The 17,796-nt window shown below is 38.8% G+C and overlaps 2 protein-coding genes across 3 annotated transcripts in view; one reads left to right on the forward strand and one right to left on the reverse strand.

Moving 5' to 3' along the window:
- LOC144371695 (uncharacterized) overlaps positions 1–2,264 on the reverse strand; it is a 49,368-nt gene extending 47,104 nt beyond the window's left edge. The window contains exon 1 of the mRNA XM_078034317.1: positions 1,999–2,264. Within this exon, the coding sequence (XP_077890443.1) occupies positions 1,999–2,014 (16 nt within the window). The 5' untranslated portion in view covers positions 2,015–2,264. The remainder of the gene's footprint in view (positions 1–1,998) is intronic.
- Positions 1,358–17,796, forward strand: part of Cul4b (cullin 4B) — a 44,228-nt gene continuing 27,789 nt past the window's right edge. For both annotated transcript variants that reach the window (XM_013356035.4, XM_005319349.4), the window contains exons 1-3: positions 1,358–1,512; positions 2,256–2,804; positions 4,874–4,989. In XM_013356035.4, coding sequence (XP_013211489.1) covers positions 1,485–1,512; positions 2,256–2,804; positions 4,874–4,989 — 693 coding nt within the window. In that variant the 5' untranslated portion in view covers positions 1,358–1,484. The remainder of the gene's footprint in view (positions 1,513–2,255; positions 2,805–4,873; positions 4,990–17,796) is intronic.

Genomic DNA, 17,796 nt, shown 5'->3' on the forward strand with positions numbered 1-17,796 from the left:
TTCCAAGAGGGAATTTACAAGGTTTATTGTTGCTAATTTAACTATGTTTCGAACTTCTTTTTTGCGCGGGGGGTGGGGGGGTGGGGGGGGTGGGGGGTGTGTGTACCAGGGATTGAACCCAGGGGCACTTAATCACTGAGCCACTTCCCCAGTCCTATTTGTTTTTTATTTTGAGATATGATTTCTCTTGCTGAGGCTGGCCTGGAATTTGCAATCCTCCTGCCTCTGCCTCTTGAGTCACTGGGATCACAGGCATGTGCCATTGAGCCCAGCTGTCCATTTGATTATTGATAAGAAAAAAAAAGCCCCCCCCCCCCCCCGCAGATTGTAATCCCCGGCCCAGGTAAGAGGATGGAAAGTTAAAAATCAGCTTCAGCAATTTAGCAAGGCCCTAAGCAATTTAGCTCGATCCTGTCTCAATAAGGGCTGAGGCAGTGGTTCAAGGGTTAAGCGCTGCTGGGTTCAATCCCTGGTACCAGAAAAGATCATCAAATGTACAACTTTGGCTCATGGAACACATTGAGCTGTGGTGTTTTGTTTTGAGAGGGTCTTGCTAGGTGCTTAGGGTTGAGAGCTTGGAGAATTTTGCTGAGGTTGACACTGGAATTTACAATCCTCCTGCCCTAGCCTCTGAGTTGCTGAGATTACAGGGGTGCACCACCACTCTGGGCTAAAACATTGACTTTTGCCAATATTGTTCTCCTAAAAATGTCTTCTTCCATATGGCGTATAAACTGAGATTTGGTAAAAGAAGTGGGTCTTAGCTTAGGTCTACAAATTGCAGAGTTAAAGACTAATGGGTTGGGAATAGGGAGTGTTCCTTGGATTTGGGCTGGGTGGGGGCTGTTTCTTGGCCTTAGATTGCACCTTTGACTCTGGTCGGTCATGTTAGAAAATGTTCTGGTAGGAAGGTAAAAGGATTTATGCCTTTATCACCGAGAAAAGAACAAAAAATTCAGACTCTATTCAGCATTGGGTCTTTGGTGTCCTTGACACAAAAGAGAAACAATTTGTTGCTACATGGAATCAAAAACTCCTTTGCTTCCTAAGATTTTCTTTCCTATCTTAAAATCGTGACGTTCTGTAGCAGCAGGCATTATAGCATGATTATGTTTTCTTCTATTTCGGGTTACTCCCGTCACCTTGCAACCCCTCCTATTCCTTTATCTCTTTCAAAGTTTCCATTCTTCCTTACTTTTTACTCCCTACCTCCTCCCTCTCTTCTCTTTTTTCCCAGCTAGCTTACCCCGCCCCTCGCCGTCACCACCTCCCCTCCTCTCCAGGCTCCTTCCCGCTCCTTCTCCCGCCACCCCCACCCCTTGCTCCCGCCCACCTCACGGTCAGAAATCTCCAATCAGGAGCTCTGAAGGTGTCTCAAAGGCCCGCCCCCTCCTCCCTTTCCATTTCTCTTCCCCCCCTTGTTCCCTCCCCCATCCCCCCCCACTGGAGTCCTGCGGACCTGGGGGCTTCGGGATCTGGGCGCTATGAAAAGTGTCTGCCCAGTCACTTCCGGTAAGGGCGCTGCGGCGCGAAGCTCCCCGCGGGACCGTTAAGGAAGGGGTGGGAGTTATGGGTGGGTTTGGGGAGGAAGATAGCAGGGAAGGGGAGAGGGAACAGGAGCCGGAACGAACTAACAAGAGCATTTGAGGTGCTTTGGTTGCCCCTTTCCCGCCGCCCCACCACTAGCCAGCTCCCCCAACCCCCGGGTGGCCGCAGTGTTTCTCTCCACCCCCCACTCCTGGGGAGAGACGCCGCCCCTCCTTTGGTGCCTCGTGACCGGAAGTGGCGCCATCTTTAGCCTCTTGTGCTATTGACAATAACAAGCTCTGGTTCGCTCCCCCTCCCCTCCCCCAACCACAGCATCTCCCCTCCCAGAGAGAGGGAGAAAAGGAGGAGGAGCTGCAGCCTCGCAGACTCTTGAGTCGCTCCTGCAGAAAAGGGGGGGGGGAGAGAGATTGAAAAGCAGGGGAGGGGGGACGGCACGGCACGGCCGTTTACCTGTCTGCCTCCTCATTCGCTCTCCCCCCTCGTTCTCCTCACTTCTGGTGTCAGCCTATCCGCCTTCCCAAACCCTCCCATTCCCCCGGTTTGCCCCCCCTTCACTTTCCTTCTTGTCCTCTGTGTTTCTCCTCTGTTCTTTCTTCCCTTCCCCCTCTAGCATTGCCACCTTCTCTCCTACACGCACGCAGGCATATAAACGTAGGGTTTTGATGCTCCTCTGCCTGTTGACCCCGCTATTTTCATGTTTCCAACAGGTTTTTCTTCCCCCAATCCCTCAGCTGCTGCTGCTGCTCAGGAGGTCAGATCTGCCACTGATGGTAATACCAGCACCACTCCGCCCACCTCTGCCAAGAAGAGAAAGTTAAACAGCAGCAGCAGCAGTAGCAGCAGTAACAGTAGTAACGAGAGAGAAGACTTTGATTCCACGTCTTCCTCCTCCTCCACTCCTCCTTTACAACCCAGGGATTCGGCATCCCCTTCAACCTCGTCCTACTGCTTGGGGGTTTCAGTGGCTGCTTCCAGCCACGTACCGATACAGAAGAAGCTGCGTTTTGAAGACACCCTGGAGTTTGTAGGGTTTGATGCGAAGATGGCTGAGGAATCCTCCTCCTCCTCCTCCTCATCTTCACCAACTGCTGCAACATCTCAGCAGCAGCAGCAACTTAAAAATAAGAGTATATTAATCTCTTCTGTGGCTTCGGTGCATCATGCAAACGGCCTAGCCAAATCATCTACCACCGTCTCTAGCTTTGCTAACAGCAAGCCTGGCTCTGCTAAGAAGTTAGTGATCAAGAACTTTAAAGGTAACCAAGGCCAAAATCCATAATCACCTAAGGATTTGACACTTGAGCGGTCACGTGCTCTATTTATGTTAATATATTAAACAGTATAGAGGTGGCCTAATGTTTTATGCATAATCAATGAGATGGAGGGGAGGTCCTTTTTTTGGTGGAGGGTTCATTTTCCGGGGGTGGTTAGTATCCTTGTGCTGAAGCATCCACCGGGTGTTTGCAGTGTTTCGAGGTCTTTCTCAACCTATTGTATCTAATCTGTTATTCCTTATAACATTGACAATCTACAGTATGTTTGATCCGGATTTTACAGGTGAGAAATTGTATTCTAAAGAGGTTTATTTAGTTCAGGTGCATAGTGAGTCTTGGCACTGCTGAGATTTTTATTTTTCTGCTTCAGTAGGCCACATTCTATCCGTAGAAATAAATGCAGGTAGCAATGGTGATCTTTCCATGCTCATATAAGATTTATAATTAGATGTATAATGTTGTACTATATTCAAGAAACTCATTGTGGAAAAAATATTTGGAGAGAAATATTTAGGGTCTCTGAATTTCTTTCCAAAGGTAGGGTTTGGAAGTGAAAAAATATTGTGTATACACAGAAGTAGTAACTCTGTGTACCACTAGTCTAAAGATAGGAACAATTACTACATATTTTCTTCACTTAAGTAGGTTTTAAAGTATTGACCTACAGATTTTAGGAAAATTTGCTTGTATTGTGTTTGAGATATGTGGTTTCGTATAATGAATGCCTTGATGCAAGTACAAAATCAACATTTAAAATGTTTTTGAGCTGAATTAATTTTTATCTGTTGAATGTGTTTCTGTTTTTCTGACTTATTTTTTTACCACCCCTAACTGACAGGTAATAGATGTTAAAATACTTGTTAAAAGGAGAAGTAAATGAATGAACTTAAGTAATATTTACCAGACAAATGTCTTGTGGCTAAATATTAGCATTGAGAAAATTAGATTCTCTGTGCTTGTGTTTTCAACATTGGTATAGAAATCAGGAATATGGTCTATTTTGTCTCAAGCAGAAGATTAGGATGTTGTCTGTTTTTAACCCTTTTTTATATCATCTCCTTCCCATCTATAGGCTCTCAAGTGTTTTATTCTTTGTGATTTAATAGTATAGTTTTCTAAAGTGGATATGAATTGTAATTATTAATATGTTCATTATTTCACTTAAAAATGCATCAATAACCAATAATTTTTAGGAAATGAGCTGTTATCCTAATTTCATTTGCAAATTAATTCCAGAGATTTTGTTCATTTTTCTCTCTCTAAAGTAAAAACACATTATTAAGGCATTTGGATGCTTTAATTAATTTTTTTTTCATTTTTTGCTGGCCAGTGAAGTTTAAAGCTTACATTAAAAGATTTCTTTACATTCTGAAAATGCTGCATAGATTTTGGAATCATTTGTTTTAATATTTAGAATTCATTCTGCTCATAAAGGTACTTCAAACACTGAGTTAAAAGATATTTCTTTCCATTTATGTAGATGTTGCATAAATTTGGGGGTCACACAGACCTGGATTAGAATCCTAGCTTTGCTATTTTACTAGCTATGATGACCTTGGGCAAGCTCACCAAATGAGTTCCCATTTCAGTTTCCTTTTCCTCAGTTGTAAAATAGGGATGATAATATTTACTCCAGAGCATTGTTGAAAAGATTAAGAAGTTTATAAAATACCTTGCACTTAGTAGATACTCAGTATTTTAAATCTCATGTACAAGACTCATTCATGTTGATATAGGTTTTACACAAGATGATCGGGATTGTTATTTTTTTATCTGTCATTCTTGAATTTTTATTTTTTTTGAAGCAATACAATCAATAGGAGAAAAAAACCCTCACCTTCAGTTTTAATAGGTGAGTCAAAATGCCTTAAACAGTATTCTGGCATTTTAAATTTTATTTATACTGAGCTTAAATACAGTGGTTACTTTAATATATAGCTATAATAGTTACTAAAATCATAACATCCTAAAAATTGTAATGCTGTGTTATAGATCTTTGGTTACTATATCCTACATATTATTCTAATACAAATCTTTTACATATCATCTAGATAAACCTAAATTACCAGAAAACTACACAGATGAAACATGGCAGAAACTGAAAGAAGCAGTGGAAGCTATTCAGAATAGTACTTCAATTAAATACAATTTAGAAGAACTCTACCAGGTATGTATTAGTGCAGATAACCAGATGTAATGAAAATAAATTGTAATGGGATGTATGTGGATTTTACACATAATTTCTCAAATGGGTTCTTGAGTAGACTTTTGGTTCACTTTTGATTATAATTTATTAATTAGTGTACTCTTATAATCAGACCACATATTCTCACATAAACTATGGGTATGTACTTAGACCCTTCTAATAAGGATTAATTTAGGTATATCTTGGTATATTTGAGGTTTCACCTATTATGGAATCCTGTAGCATAGATCCCAAAATAATTTCTGGTGACATGTCATTGTATTGTGACAATTCTTGCTTAGTCGTGTCATCCACATATAGGAAAGTCCTCAAGACATGCAGATATTATTCACATTCTTTATTCTACCTCACATACTAATATGAAGTAGCTTTTTAAATGTATTTTTTAGGTGTGGTCGGAACAACACATTTATTTATTTATTTTTATGTGGTGCTGAGGATCAAACTTGGGGCCTCTAACATGCTAGGCGAGTGCTCTACATCCGAGCTACAACCCCAGTCCCTGAAGTAGCTTTTTGCCATTGTTTTTGTTGCTCTTCATGTTTGTTCTATCTCCTGGTCTACAAGACACACCTTAACCTAGACATGTGCAGCAGGTTATAGTCCAGCAATTTAGCCTGAGGTTCACATTTGTTTTTGTTTAACAAATGAAAGATTTAACTTAAATATAATGTCCAGAGCAATTACTGATTGAGACTTCTAGCTTCCAAGAGAGTTGGCCCTGTTTTTTTTTTTTTTTTTTTTTACATAAACAGCTAATTCAAGGGATGGGGATGTGGCTCAAGCGGTAGCGTGCTCGCCTGGCGTGCATGCGGCCCAGGTTGGATCCTCAGCACCACATACAGACAAAGATGTTGTGTCCGCCGAAAACTAAAAAATAAATATTAAAAAAAAAACCCAGCCAATTCAAAAACTAATTTTCTATTACAGCATCAGCAGTTTGATATTAAAAAATACTTCTGAATACACTGACTTGAGTTTGATAAATCTTGTAAGAAATTACATTGGTTCAGTGTATCAGTATTTATAGTTTTCATATTTTAGTTGCAGAGGTAGTATGCTGATGGATGAACCATGGATTAGAAGTCAGAAAACAGGTTTGGGATCTAATTATCTAATTTGGGATCTATTTTTTTCTTTTTTGGTACTAGGGATTGAACCCAGGGGCACTTCACCACTGAGCCACATCCCGAGATAAGGTCTCATTGAGTTCTTATGGCCTCACTCAGTGGCTGAGGATGGCTTTGAACTTGTGATCCTCCTTCCTCAGCCTCCAGAGCCTCTGGGATTACAGGCCTGTGCCACTGCACCCTGCCCTCCCAGCACTTTTTCTTTTTTTTCTCATTTTGAGACAGAATCTTGCTAAGTTGCTTAGGGCCCCACTCTAAATTGCTGAGGCTGGCCTCTAATTTTTGATCCTTTGCCACTGTGCCTGGCAAAGTAGATGTATTCTTTTTTATTTAACATTTATTTTTTAGGTGTACTATTTATAATGCCTTTATTTTTATGTAGTGCTGAGGATCGAACCCGGGTCCTGCCCATGCTAGGCGAGCGTTCTACCACTGAGCCACAATCCCAGACTCTAGATGTATTCTTTTGTTTGTTTGTTTGTAATGGGGATTGAACTCGGGGACAATGGACCACTGAGCCACATCCCCCAGCCCTATTTTGTATTTTATTTAGAGATAGTTGCTTGGCATCTCACTTTTGCTGAGACTGGCTTTGAACACATGATCCTCCTGCCTCAGCCTCCCAAGATGCTGGAATTATAGGTGTGTGCCACCATGCCCAGCTACAAACATCCAATTCTTCTAAGCAATGTTGAAAGAGAGATAAGGCAGGTATCCTTTTATCTGTTTTACAGAGGAGGAAAGGTAAACTGACAGGAGTTTTAGTACCTAACCTAAGATCAAAAGGGTAACAGGCCAGGCGTAGTGGCTCACACCTGTAATCCCAGAACCTCAGGAGATTGAGGCAGAAGGATCACAAAATCAAAGCCAGCTTCGGCAACTTAGTGAGACCCTGTCTCAAAATAAAAAGCACCCCTAGGTTCAATCCCTCATATAAAAAAAAAAAAGTCCACTTGATCTGGCTTTTTTTGTTATATTACATTATGTGGTTCCTAAATTGCACATTAATAAAAATAGAGTTATGGAATTAGAATTTAAAAGGCCTTAAGAGATCATGTGGTCCAGTATTTTCTTCATACAGTGTGTATAACCACCTGCAAAGTGGATTAATCTTCTGTTATCTCATTTAATCATTACAGAAACTCTTTCTGAATAGATAAGGGTAGTAGTTACTATCCCCATTTTATTGACAAGGAGACTTGAGTCTGAGAGAAGTTAAATAACTTCCCCAGAGTCGTGTATTGGAAGAATAGGGGTATTAAACTGAGATGCTGAATTCCTAGTCCACGTTTTCACTTCCATGCTCCTTCATTAATAATACCTCAACACTGCAGATACTACTGTTGTGCAGTGTTTGTAGCAATTAAATTGTTTTACTTTAGGAAAAACTGTCATCAAAGCTGGTCAGTTTTTTTTTTCTTTTGTGTATGTACGTGGTGTTTATTTTGATATGCTGCTGTACAATATTAATTTCAATAATGTTTTGCTTTGTATGTTTTACATATAGAACAACGTTAATTGTAATTGTTAACCCTGTTTACCTTGAGTTTTTTTCTTGAACTTTTGACTTAAAAATACTTTACTTGATACATTGATTCTGTTAATTTTTTTTCTTCCAAGAGCTTATACATTGTTTTTACTATTTTTGCTTTCTTGTACTTTAAAAGCTTTACCTGCTGTTCTTCATTTGAGTTCTTTACCCTAGTCACAAATATTACAACTTTTCTGTTTCAGTACCTTATTGCTTCTGCTATAATAAATTCAAAAGCATGTTTGTAGATCTTTTACTGTTTTTGACCTTAACTTTATAAATGCTGCTTTGGATTATTAGATTATTTTGAGATGTTCAAGTTCAAAAGAAGGTAATATTATTTCATAATGTTATATGAAATGTTACATGTAACAATGTGACTTCATATGTAATGTAATTTCATAGTGCTGTTTGATTTTAACTCAGTGTAATTAAAAGTATTCTCCTAAAAATGAGCAATAATAGAAATACGTAGATACACCAAACAATGTCTCCAAACCCCTACTCTCCCTTCTTTCCCTGATGTAAACACTTAACTGGCACATAACTTTTTTTCTGCATGAAAAACCATTTTTGCTTTAAAGTTGAAATGTGGAATTCCCTTAGGTGGGTTGCATGTGTTACTTTTTAAGTTTTTAATTTCTAGAACAGAACATGCTGCTCAGAGAGCATTTACAAGCAAACATTGTCTTTTTTTTTTTTCTGATACTAGGGATGGAACCCAGGCCCTCAGCATTTTTAGGCAAGCCCTCTACCACTGAGCTACATCCCCAGCTCTGCAAGCATTGTCTTTTTAAGTAATCTAAAATGAGAATTATGCCTCAGTTTTAAGATTACCTTTCCTTGACAACCTTGAAATCCTGAACAAGTGAGGCAGTGGTTATGTTTTGGTTTTGGTTCTTTTGTTTGTTTGTTTGCTGCTTTCTTTTGTGGAGGAATACTGGGGGTTTAACTTTAGGGGGTGCTTTACCACTGAGCCACGTCCCAACCCTTTATATATATATATATATATATATATTTTTTTTTTTTTTTTGAGGCAGTCTCAGTAAGTCACTTAGGTATTCACTGAAGTTGCTGAGGCTGGCCTCAAACTTGTGATCCTCCTGTTTTACCTCCCAAATTGCTGGAATTATAAACATGTACCACTGTGCCTGGCTGCTTGTTTGTTTTTGATCAATTACAGATGGGATTATGTTTAAATGAACTAGCTTGAAAGTTGATTTGTGTGCCATAGAGTAGAGATTTGTCACTGGTCATAAAACTTTGGGCCAGTTACTTTGCTAAGTCTTAGTTTTCTCATTTGCAAAATAGGGTAGTGACCCTAACCATATAACCAGGTTGTTTAGTTGTAAATAAAATATTCCAAAAAGTATTTAACGGACACTCTGATATGTATTAGTTATCAATTATAATATATGGTTGGGTCATTAAGAAAAGAAGCCTTTATTTGAAAATTACATTTTATTAGAGTAATAAAGACATTTTGAAATTCTAAATCCATACTAGGTTAGAACAGCTGGTTGATAACTAGATTACATTACAAATAAATATGCTTCAGCAGACACCATTAGTGGAATTGGAAAAATAATAGGAACTCTCTAGGAAAAGTATTCGTATGCACCACTTTTTGTCCTTGTTGTTTTGTGGTACTATGAATTAAACCCAGGAGTGCTCTACCACTGAGCTGCCTCTCTGAACTTTTTTTTATTTTTTATTTTGAGACAGGTTCTTTCAAAGTAGCCAAGGCTATCCTGGAACTTCCTATCCTCCTGCCTCAGCCTCCTAAGTTGCTGGGATTTCAGGCATGTGCCACTACACTCAGCTAAAAATAATTTTGTATGTCATTTGTAATGGGAACTTTGGTTAGCTTTCTGTGAAATGGATTCTTAAAATAACCTTTCTATTAGTGATTCATTTATAGAGTATATGACCACAAGACTGGAAGCAGCCAGGTACGTTGGTGCACATCTGTAATTGCAGACACTCAGGAGGCTGAGGCAGGAGGATCATAAGTTCAAAGCAAGCCTTAGCAACTTAGCAAGGCCCTTACCAACTTAGTGAGACCCTGCCTGTCTTTAAATAAAAAAGGGCTTGGAAAGTGGCTCAGGGTTAACATGCCACTGGGTTCAATCCCTGATTCCCCCCCCCAAAAAAAAAGACTGGAAACAGATTGTGCGTCCATCTGAGTATAGGTTATTATTTATTGTAAATCTGGTTATTTAAGCAGTCAATGATTGATTATAGGAGAATAGTGAGATTCTTAAGTGTTGATCACTAGCTGTAGTATTCTCTAAGTAAAACTGTTGTCACTCTATTGATGTGTTAAGCTTAGTTATATATTATGTATTCTTTTTACTAAATTGTTAATCAGTACTATCACTGGTGTTTCAAAAAATGTGCAAGACTGAATTCTTAGTCCTTGCTAATTCTCAGTCTTATTTAAACCCTGTTGACTAGATGTAAAAAAGAAAAGTAATTTAGGTTTCATTGCATGATTGGTTTCTTTTCTGCAAAAAGAGATAATTTATATTGTTGTGTCAGATGTTGAAAAGTTGTGGTATGCTTTTCTTTCTTTAAATACTCTTTGGAAAATGGGACCCACTTCATTTAGGTCTATGACTATAAAGTTCAGCACCATGGTGGGAATTTAGTAGTTTTCTTATTGTCTGTTAAGTGAACATTTGCAATTCATTTGCTACACATTTATATTTTCTTGGCAGTGTGTGGTGGGTTTTTTTTGTATACCTTTATTTTTTTAAAATATATATATTTTAGGTGTAGATGGACACAACACATTACCTTTATTTTTATGTGGTGCTGAGGATCGAACCTGGGTCCTGCACATGCTAGGTGACTGCTTTACCACTGAGTCACAACCCCAGCCTCAGTTTTTTCTTTTTTTTTAATTTTCAAACAAGATTTTTTGTTTTTAGAACTGGGGATTGAGCCCAGGGGTGCTTTGCCACTGATATACATTCCCAACCTTTTGTTTATTTTTATTTTGAAACAGGGTCTCCCTCATTTGCTTAGGGTTCACTAAATCACCGAGACTGGCCTCAGACTTGGCAATCCTCCTGCCTCAGCCTTCTGAGTTGTTGGGATTTGGAGGAATAAATATTAAAAGCTTGATAGAATGCTTATATTTTATACCCAACTGTCTTCAAAGGATTTAAGACTGTTTACCACTAATTATTGGAAGCTTAATTAAAAGATAGTTTTATTTAGAGGACTTGTCAAACTAGAATCTGTTTAATACAAATAGGTGCTTGTGAGATAAGAGGTTATTTTAGCAATAATTATACTACAACTCTAAGAATTACCAAAGTGTTATTTAGTGAGATATAAAATAATTAATACATTTCCAAAAGTACATTTCAAAGATATAGAATAAAATAGAGCTTCTCTCAAACTTTTTTTTTTAAAGAGAGAGAGAATTTTAATATTTATTTTTTAGTTTTCGGCGGACACAACATCTTTGTATGTGGTGCTGAGGATCGAACCCGGGCGGCACACATGCCAGGCAAGCGCGCTACCGCTTGAGCCACATCCCCAGCCCCTCAAACTTTTTAAAAAATATTTTATGCCCTAGTTTTAGGTGGACACAGTATCTTTATTTTATTTTTATGTGGTGCTGAGGATCAAACCCAGTGTCTCATGCATGGTAGGCAAGCATTCTACCACTGAACCACAACCCAGCCCTCTCAAACTTTTTTAAAAAATATTTTTAGTTGTAGATGGACATAGCACCTTTATATGTATGTGTATATATATATATATTTTATTTATTTATTTATTTATTTGTTTTTTTGCTGAGAATCGAATCCAGTGCCTCACAGTGCTAGGCAAGTACTATACCACCAAGCCACAACTCCAGCCCCTCAAACTTTTCTTTTTCTTTTTTTTTTTTTTTGGTGGTTCTGGGAATAGAACCCAGGGCCTTGTGCATGTAAGGCAAGCACTGTACAGACTGAGCTAATCCCTACCCCCCATCCCATCCCCAAACTCTAAATTAGTAATTTATGGTACTATGGATTGAACCCAGGGACACTTTACCACTGAGTCACATCCCCAGCTCTTTTTATTTTTTTGAGATAGTGTCTCACTTAAGTTGCTTAGGGCCTTGCTAAATTCTTGAGGTTGGCCTTGAACTTCCAATCCTCTTGCCTCAGCCTCAGGAGTTGGTGGTATTACAGGTGTGCACCATCATGCCTGGCTGTGATTTAACACTTTCTTATTCCTGTTTCTATCCCAGCACCTAATAGGATATAGTAGTACTTAGTAAACACTCATTCCTTTTTCCCCCCCTTGGTACTGGGGATTAAACTCAGGGCCTTTTGCATGCTAGGCAAGCACTCTATCACTAAGCCAAATCCTACCTAGTCCTTTTATTTTTATTTTGGGATAGTTTATGACTGATTTGTCCATGTTGACCTCGAACTTTTTGATCCTCTTCCCTCAGCCTCCCACGTAGCTAGGATTACAGGGTGCTTACTGTCTGCACATTTGGATAGACACCTCGGTGATATAGAAATCTCTTAGACCTTGCTCCTAAAGTGTTTATGTGCTAGTAGGTTCTTGAAATTATTAATGTGTAGCTGGGCACATGTAATCCCAGTGACTCTGGAGAATGAAACAGGAGTATTGCAGTTTCGAGGTCAGCTATGGCAATTTAGCAAGACCCTTATCTCTAAGTAAAACATAAAAAGAACTGGGAATGTGGCTCCATGTTAAAATGCCACTGGGTTCAATCCCCAGTAAACCTCCCCCCCTGCAAATTAAGAAGGTAGTAGTTTGTGATTAACAGTTTTTGTTTGGTTGTAGAGCTAGGAATTCAAACCTAGGGGCTTATGCAGCATAAGCTAGTACTCTACCACTGAGCTACACCCAGCCCCTTAGCATTTTTTTTTTTTAGAGAGAGAGAGAGAATTTTAATATTTATTTTTTAGTTTTTGGCGGACACAACAACTTTGTTTTTTTGCATGTGGTGTTGAGGATCGAACCCGGGCTGCACGCATGCCAGGCGAGTGCGCTACCACTTGAGCCACATCCCCAGACCCCCTTAGCAAGATACAGTGGAAGATAATTAATGTATCATGCATGGTAATGATTATGTAGTTTTATGAAGATATTATTTCAAGTACATACATTTATTTTATGTGCAGGAGATTATAATATATATATTTCTTGCCATGTGTGGTGGTACTGGGGAGGCTCAGGTAGGAGGAACACAGGTTCAAGGATAGCCTGGACAACTTAGGGAGACCCTGTCTCAAAATAAATTTAGAAAGGGCTGGAGATGTGGGGCTGGGGTTGTGTGGCTCAGTGGTAGCACTTGCCTACCATGCACAAGGTCCTGGGTTCAATCACTAGCACTGCAGGTAGATAGATTGATTTCTTTTTTTAAGATTTATTTTTCAGTTGTAGTTGGACACAATACCTTTATTTATTTTTATGTGGTACTGAGGATCGAACCCAGGGCCTTGCATGTGCTAGGCAAGCGCTCTACCGCTGAGTCACAACCCCAGCCCCACAATATCTTTATTTTTTTATGTGGTGCTGAGGATTGAACCCAGGGCCTCACACATTCTAGGCGAGCACTCTACCGCTGAGCCACAATCCCAGCCCCAAGATTGATTTCTTTTTAAAATTTTTATTTGTTCTTTTTAGTTATACATGACAGTATAAATAAATTTTTTAATGTGGCTTGTGGCTTGAAGTTAAAGTTTTGGAAGCTACTGTTCTTGGCACACATGACTGCTTTAAACAAACCTTGTTCAAAATCAAGAAAATAGTGCTTAGATCATAGGGTTGTGTGGTAAGCTTATTAACCGTAAGACTAAAATGTTAAGGTGGGGTCTTGGATGTCATGTTAACAAGTGTGGTGATGGGGAAGATGGAAAGGGTTGTTTTTTTGTTTTTTTTTTTTGAATAAGGCAAATATTTTAAGTCTTTTGTTCCTAGTTGTGGTTGGACACAGTACCTTTATTTAATTAATTTATTTTTATGTGGTGCTGAGGATCAAACCCAGGGCCTCGCTTGTGCTAGGCGAGTGCTCTACCGCTGAGCCACAACCTCAGCCCATATTTTAAGTTTTTTGAATGATGTATTTACTTAGTTTAAAGCCCCAAGATTTTACAGAGCATGTATTGAAAAGTCTTATTTACAACCCATCTACCAATTCCTTAGCTAGTTACCCTCTTTAGTAATATTATTAGTGTCTTCTTTTTTTTCCTCATAATATTGGGAATTGAACCCAGATCCTCATACATGCTGTGTAAACACTGTACCACTGAGCCCCATCCCCAGCACATTGTTAGTTTTTTGATCATTTTTCTATATAAAAACTACTGGCATATTTGTACCCTTTTTTTCTGTTTTAACATAAATGATAGTAGATAATGAACCACTATTCTGTCCTTAGCTTTTTGGTTGTACCAATTAGGAGCTTTGTTCATAACAGTACATGAAGATTACTTGATGGATGATTGTTGAGGAAGGAAAATTATTAGATTTGCTCTACATTTTAAGTAGCCTCCAAAGCTGAATTAGAGAAGCAGTGTTCCCTTTGAAATTCACCTTCAAAATTCACCTGCCTTTCTTGAATCAAACCTTTTTTGCAGTGTTGAGATTGGAACACAAGGCCTCATGCTTCTTAGGCATGTGCTCTACCACTGAGCCATACCCACTTCCCACCTCAAACTTCTAAAACTACCTTTCAGCTAAACCCAGATGAAGCTATATGCACATAAAGTCCAGCTTAATTCTCACTCTTCCCTCTAGCTCTTTATCCATTTCCTTCTGAGTCTTTAGGACTCTGCCAGTTTTCCTGACTTTCTGTCTTAAGTCTGGGTTAGAAGCACCATCTCTCTTCGTAACTCCACTATAGCACCTGGCATACTCTGTTGGAATTAACATGTTTTCTGGTTTTATAAGAAGTCCCTTTTATATGTGGGACATATTGTTAATTGTTGTAGATACATGCTTTTTTTTTAATAGTTAATGAATTCACTTGGTCCAAAGCCTAAAAAGTAATGAAAAATTTATAGATACATGTGAAGGGAAAGTAAGAAAGCAAGAGATAGGCGAGCGAGAAATGAAGGGTGGAAACCAGGCAGAGATCCACATGAAAGTTTATTTGTCAAAGCTGACAAATAAAGGTCATCTCTCTATAGAGTGGAGAGAGGCGCCCGAGATGTTCGTTCGGATGTTCAGCTTTTGTCGGTAGGGGGTTTGGAGTTGTAGTGGTGGTACTATGGATAAGCTGGGGGGGTGTGCTTGCATCAGAGGTAGGTGGGTGGGGAATAGCATAGGATTGGCTAAGGTAGATGGCACCATGGGGCTTTCCAGGGTCAAGGGTAGTGTCCTTCTGGGATTAATTTAGGTTTATGGTACCATGAGGTAGGTCACTAATGGGGGTGGGGGGAATTCTTAGAAAAAGTATACTGGTTAACATTTAAGATGGCTGCTCAAATGTTAAATCAATACCCTATATTCCTCCCTTTTTGTTTGTTATTGGGGACCTTAAGGGACAGGGGCATAGGTCAATCTTCTGTAGCTTCTTCCTGATGGGAAGGGGCAACATCTGGACCCTTGTTAGGGGTGCGGGATGTTATTGAGGTAATAGGGTCAGGAGGTGGTGGTGATGCTGACCCTGGATAGCCCAATTTTGGTGAAGGGTTGGTAGTTCTGTAACAGAAGCTGGTTCACAGTGTGGTTAGAGATTTTTTGAGTCTGGTCTTGAACAAATGTAATGACACAGAGGGCAAGCATTCTCAGAAGGCCTATGACAAGGGGAAGGGTCAGGAAAGGAAGTGCCCACTCAAGAAGGGGGTTATTTAGCTGCCATCCTCCAACAGAGGAGAGCTGTTGTTTCCAACATTCAACGTCCTGCTGGAGTTGTTTTATCTTGTCTTTGACTATATCAGCATTGATTGACAGCATTCCTCCTGTAGGTATAGACGAAGTCCACCTTTCTCTGCTGTTAATAGGTCCAGTACATGGCGGTTTTATAGGATTGCAGAGGCTAAGGAGTCCAGTTGATTCTGTAGGGTTAATATAGATTCAGGTACTTGTTGGATATCCCCTATCAGCTGATTGGAGAGCTGATGAAAATAGATAATGGGTGTGGTTATTCCATCTTGCCATAACCCCAGGGCAGCTAGTAGGGAAACAAATTGAATACCCCATTTGTGTCAAGGGCTCACATTTGTAGGGCCTTACCAAGGAGCTCTTCAGGCCTAGAAGACCTGCTATTAAATGAGAGAAGCCAATAATCTCTCATTAGGAGGTGTGAGGGCTGAGGCTTTGTTCCATAATAAGGCCAGAGTGGACAAGGCCTTTATTTGGGAATGTAAATCTTTAACATCCCAGAGTTATCAGGAATGTAAACACAACAGTTAACTTTTAATGTTTGTAGGCCTTGAACTAAAAACTTCTGACTTGGCAGTTTCACTTGATAGTTATTAGGCATTCCTTCCTAAGAATCTCTCTTTTTAGTCTCTAGTCTTAATTATTTGGGGGGGCTAACACAAATGTATGTCCTAAGGTATACTAAACTATTATGTTTTTTAAATGCCCAGGAATGGCTGTGTTTTGATTTTAACTGTTTTTGCTAGGTGTTTAAGATGAAGCAGGTCAAACTGACTTTTGTTTCTGTCTGCTGTTACAGAGTCATTTAGAAGTCACTCTTGGAGAACTTGAGCAGATTTTAGCTCTGCTAATGCCATTTGCGCTAGGATGGGTTCAGATCTTACTGACCATGTGGCTTTTCTTGGAATCATTAGGGATGTCTCCCTTCTCCAATGACCCTCCTCTTCATAGCAAGTGCACTGATTGACTTTCTGTTCTCCAGGGACCTTACTAATCTCTCTGATCAGAAGGTTATATGGCCCAGAGTTACAAAGCTTTTTAGAGGAGTTCCCTGTTCTATGGATTCAGACTGACTCATGGAGGGCAAGAGCCAAACATTGGTTTTCTTGGCCCTTTTAATTTAACTTTAATCTTTAAAATCTTTGTCTTAAACATCTAGCAAATCAGTTTCACCAGTCTTAAACAGAGTACTGGGCTTTAACTTTAATGTCCACAACCCTACAGGCATTTGCCCTTTTTATTAATTGGGATCTGAATTATACTATCTAGGTGATAGCTTATTATATTAAATTAACCCAGGTTGTGTGTTCTTCAAGTAATACCTCTGCAAAATAGTAACAGGCAACATTTAGACAGTTTATAAGGAAAATACAAAATAAAATTAACAAGAGTAAAAACATTAGAGTATTCCAAAATAGCAGTTGTTGTTTAACCACAGTTGTATAGTCCTTAATTCTTTCGTGATTACTTGCTCAAAAAAAAAAAAAAAAAACTTAACACAATGTTATGGGTAAATTAATGTTTTAAGAAATACTTGTCCTTTTAACACATAGATTAAACTTTGGTTTATGTCAGTATATTAACATTTGGCCTTATGGAAAAAAACCTTAAATATCCTTGACTGATTGTTTCATATACATATATAACTAACTTAGACCTTCTTTATCACTTATTTAAACCCTCTTATTTACTTCATCACATAAGGACTTTCTTATCTAGAAACACTTTCTTTTCCTTCTATTAAATATGGTTTCCATACCTAGAACCTTCTAATTTCTTTTCCCCATCTGTTAACCCTCTTTTCTGTTCACATTCTGAAACAATCCCTATAAAATTCTGAATTTAGATAAATTATTTCATTTTAATAAAAAGGAATACTTTGTTATTTACAGTACTCTTAATTGGAGCAATTAAAACTTTTGGGCCTTTGTATACAGAAATCTTCTATAAACCTTTGTATAGAGAATCACATCTGTTTACCATTTCATGAAAACACAATATTCAAGTATATAGAATTATACCTGTTGGGACTTTAAATTTTTAGTAATCTTTTTCCAGGAATGACAAAGCAACTTTAATCCCCCCCACTTTTTTCATTTACCAATTTATAAAAACATCAATAATATTACCCAATGGAATGCAAGGAGTTAAGGGTACTTGATGGTGTACTTAACAGTTAGCATTTTAACCTTGTAAGTTAATCAGATATCTAACAAACACATTGATGAGTAATCCCAT

This window comes from Ictidomys tridecemlineatus, chromosome X, assembly GCF_052094955.1.
Source record: "Ictidomys tridecemlineatus isolate mIctTri1 chromosome X, mIctTri1.hap1, whole genome shotgun sequence".
NCBI classification, from domain to species: Eukaryota; Metazoa; Chordata; class Mammalia; order Rodentia; family Sciuridae; genus Ictidomys; species Ictidomys tridecemlineatus.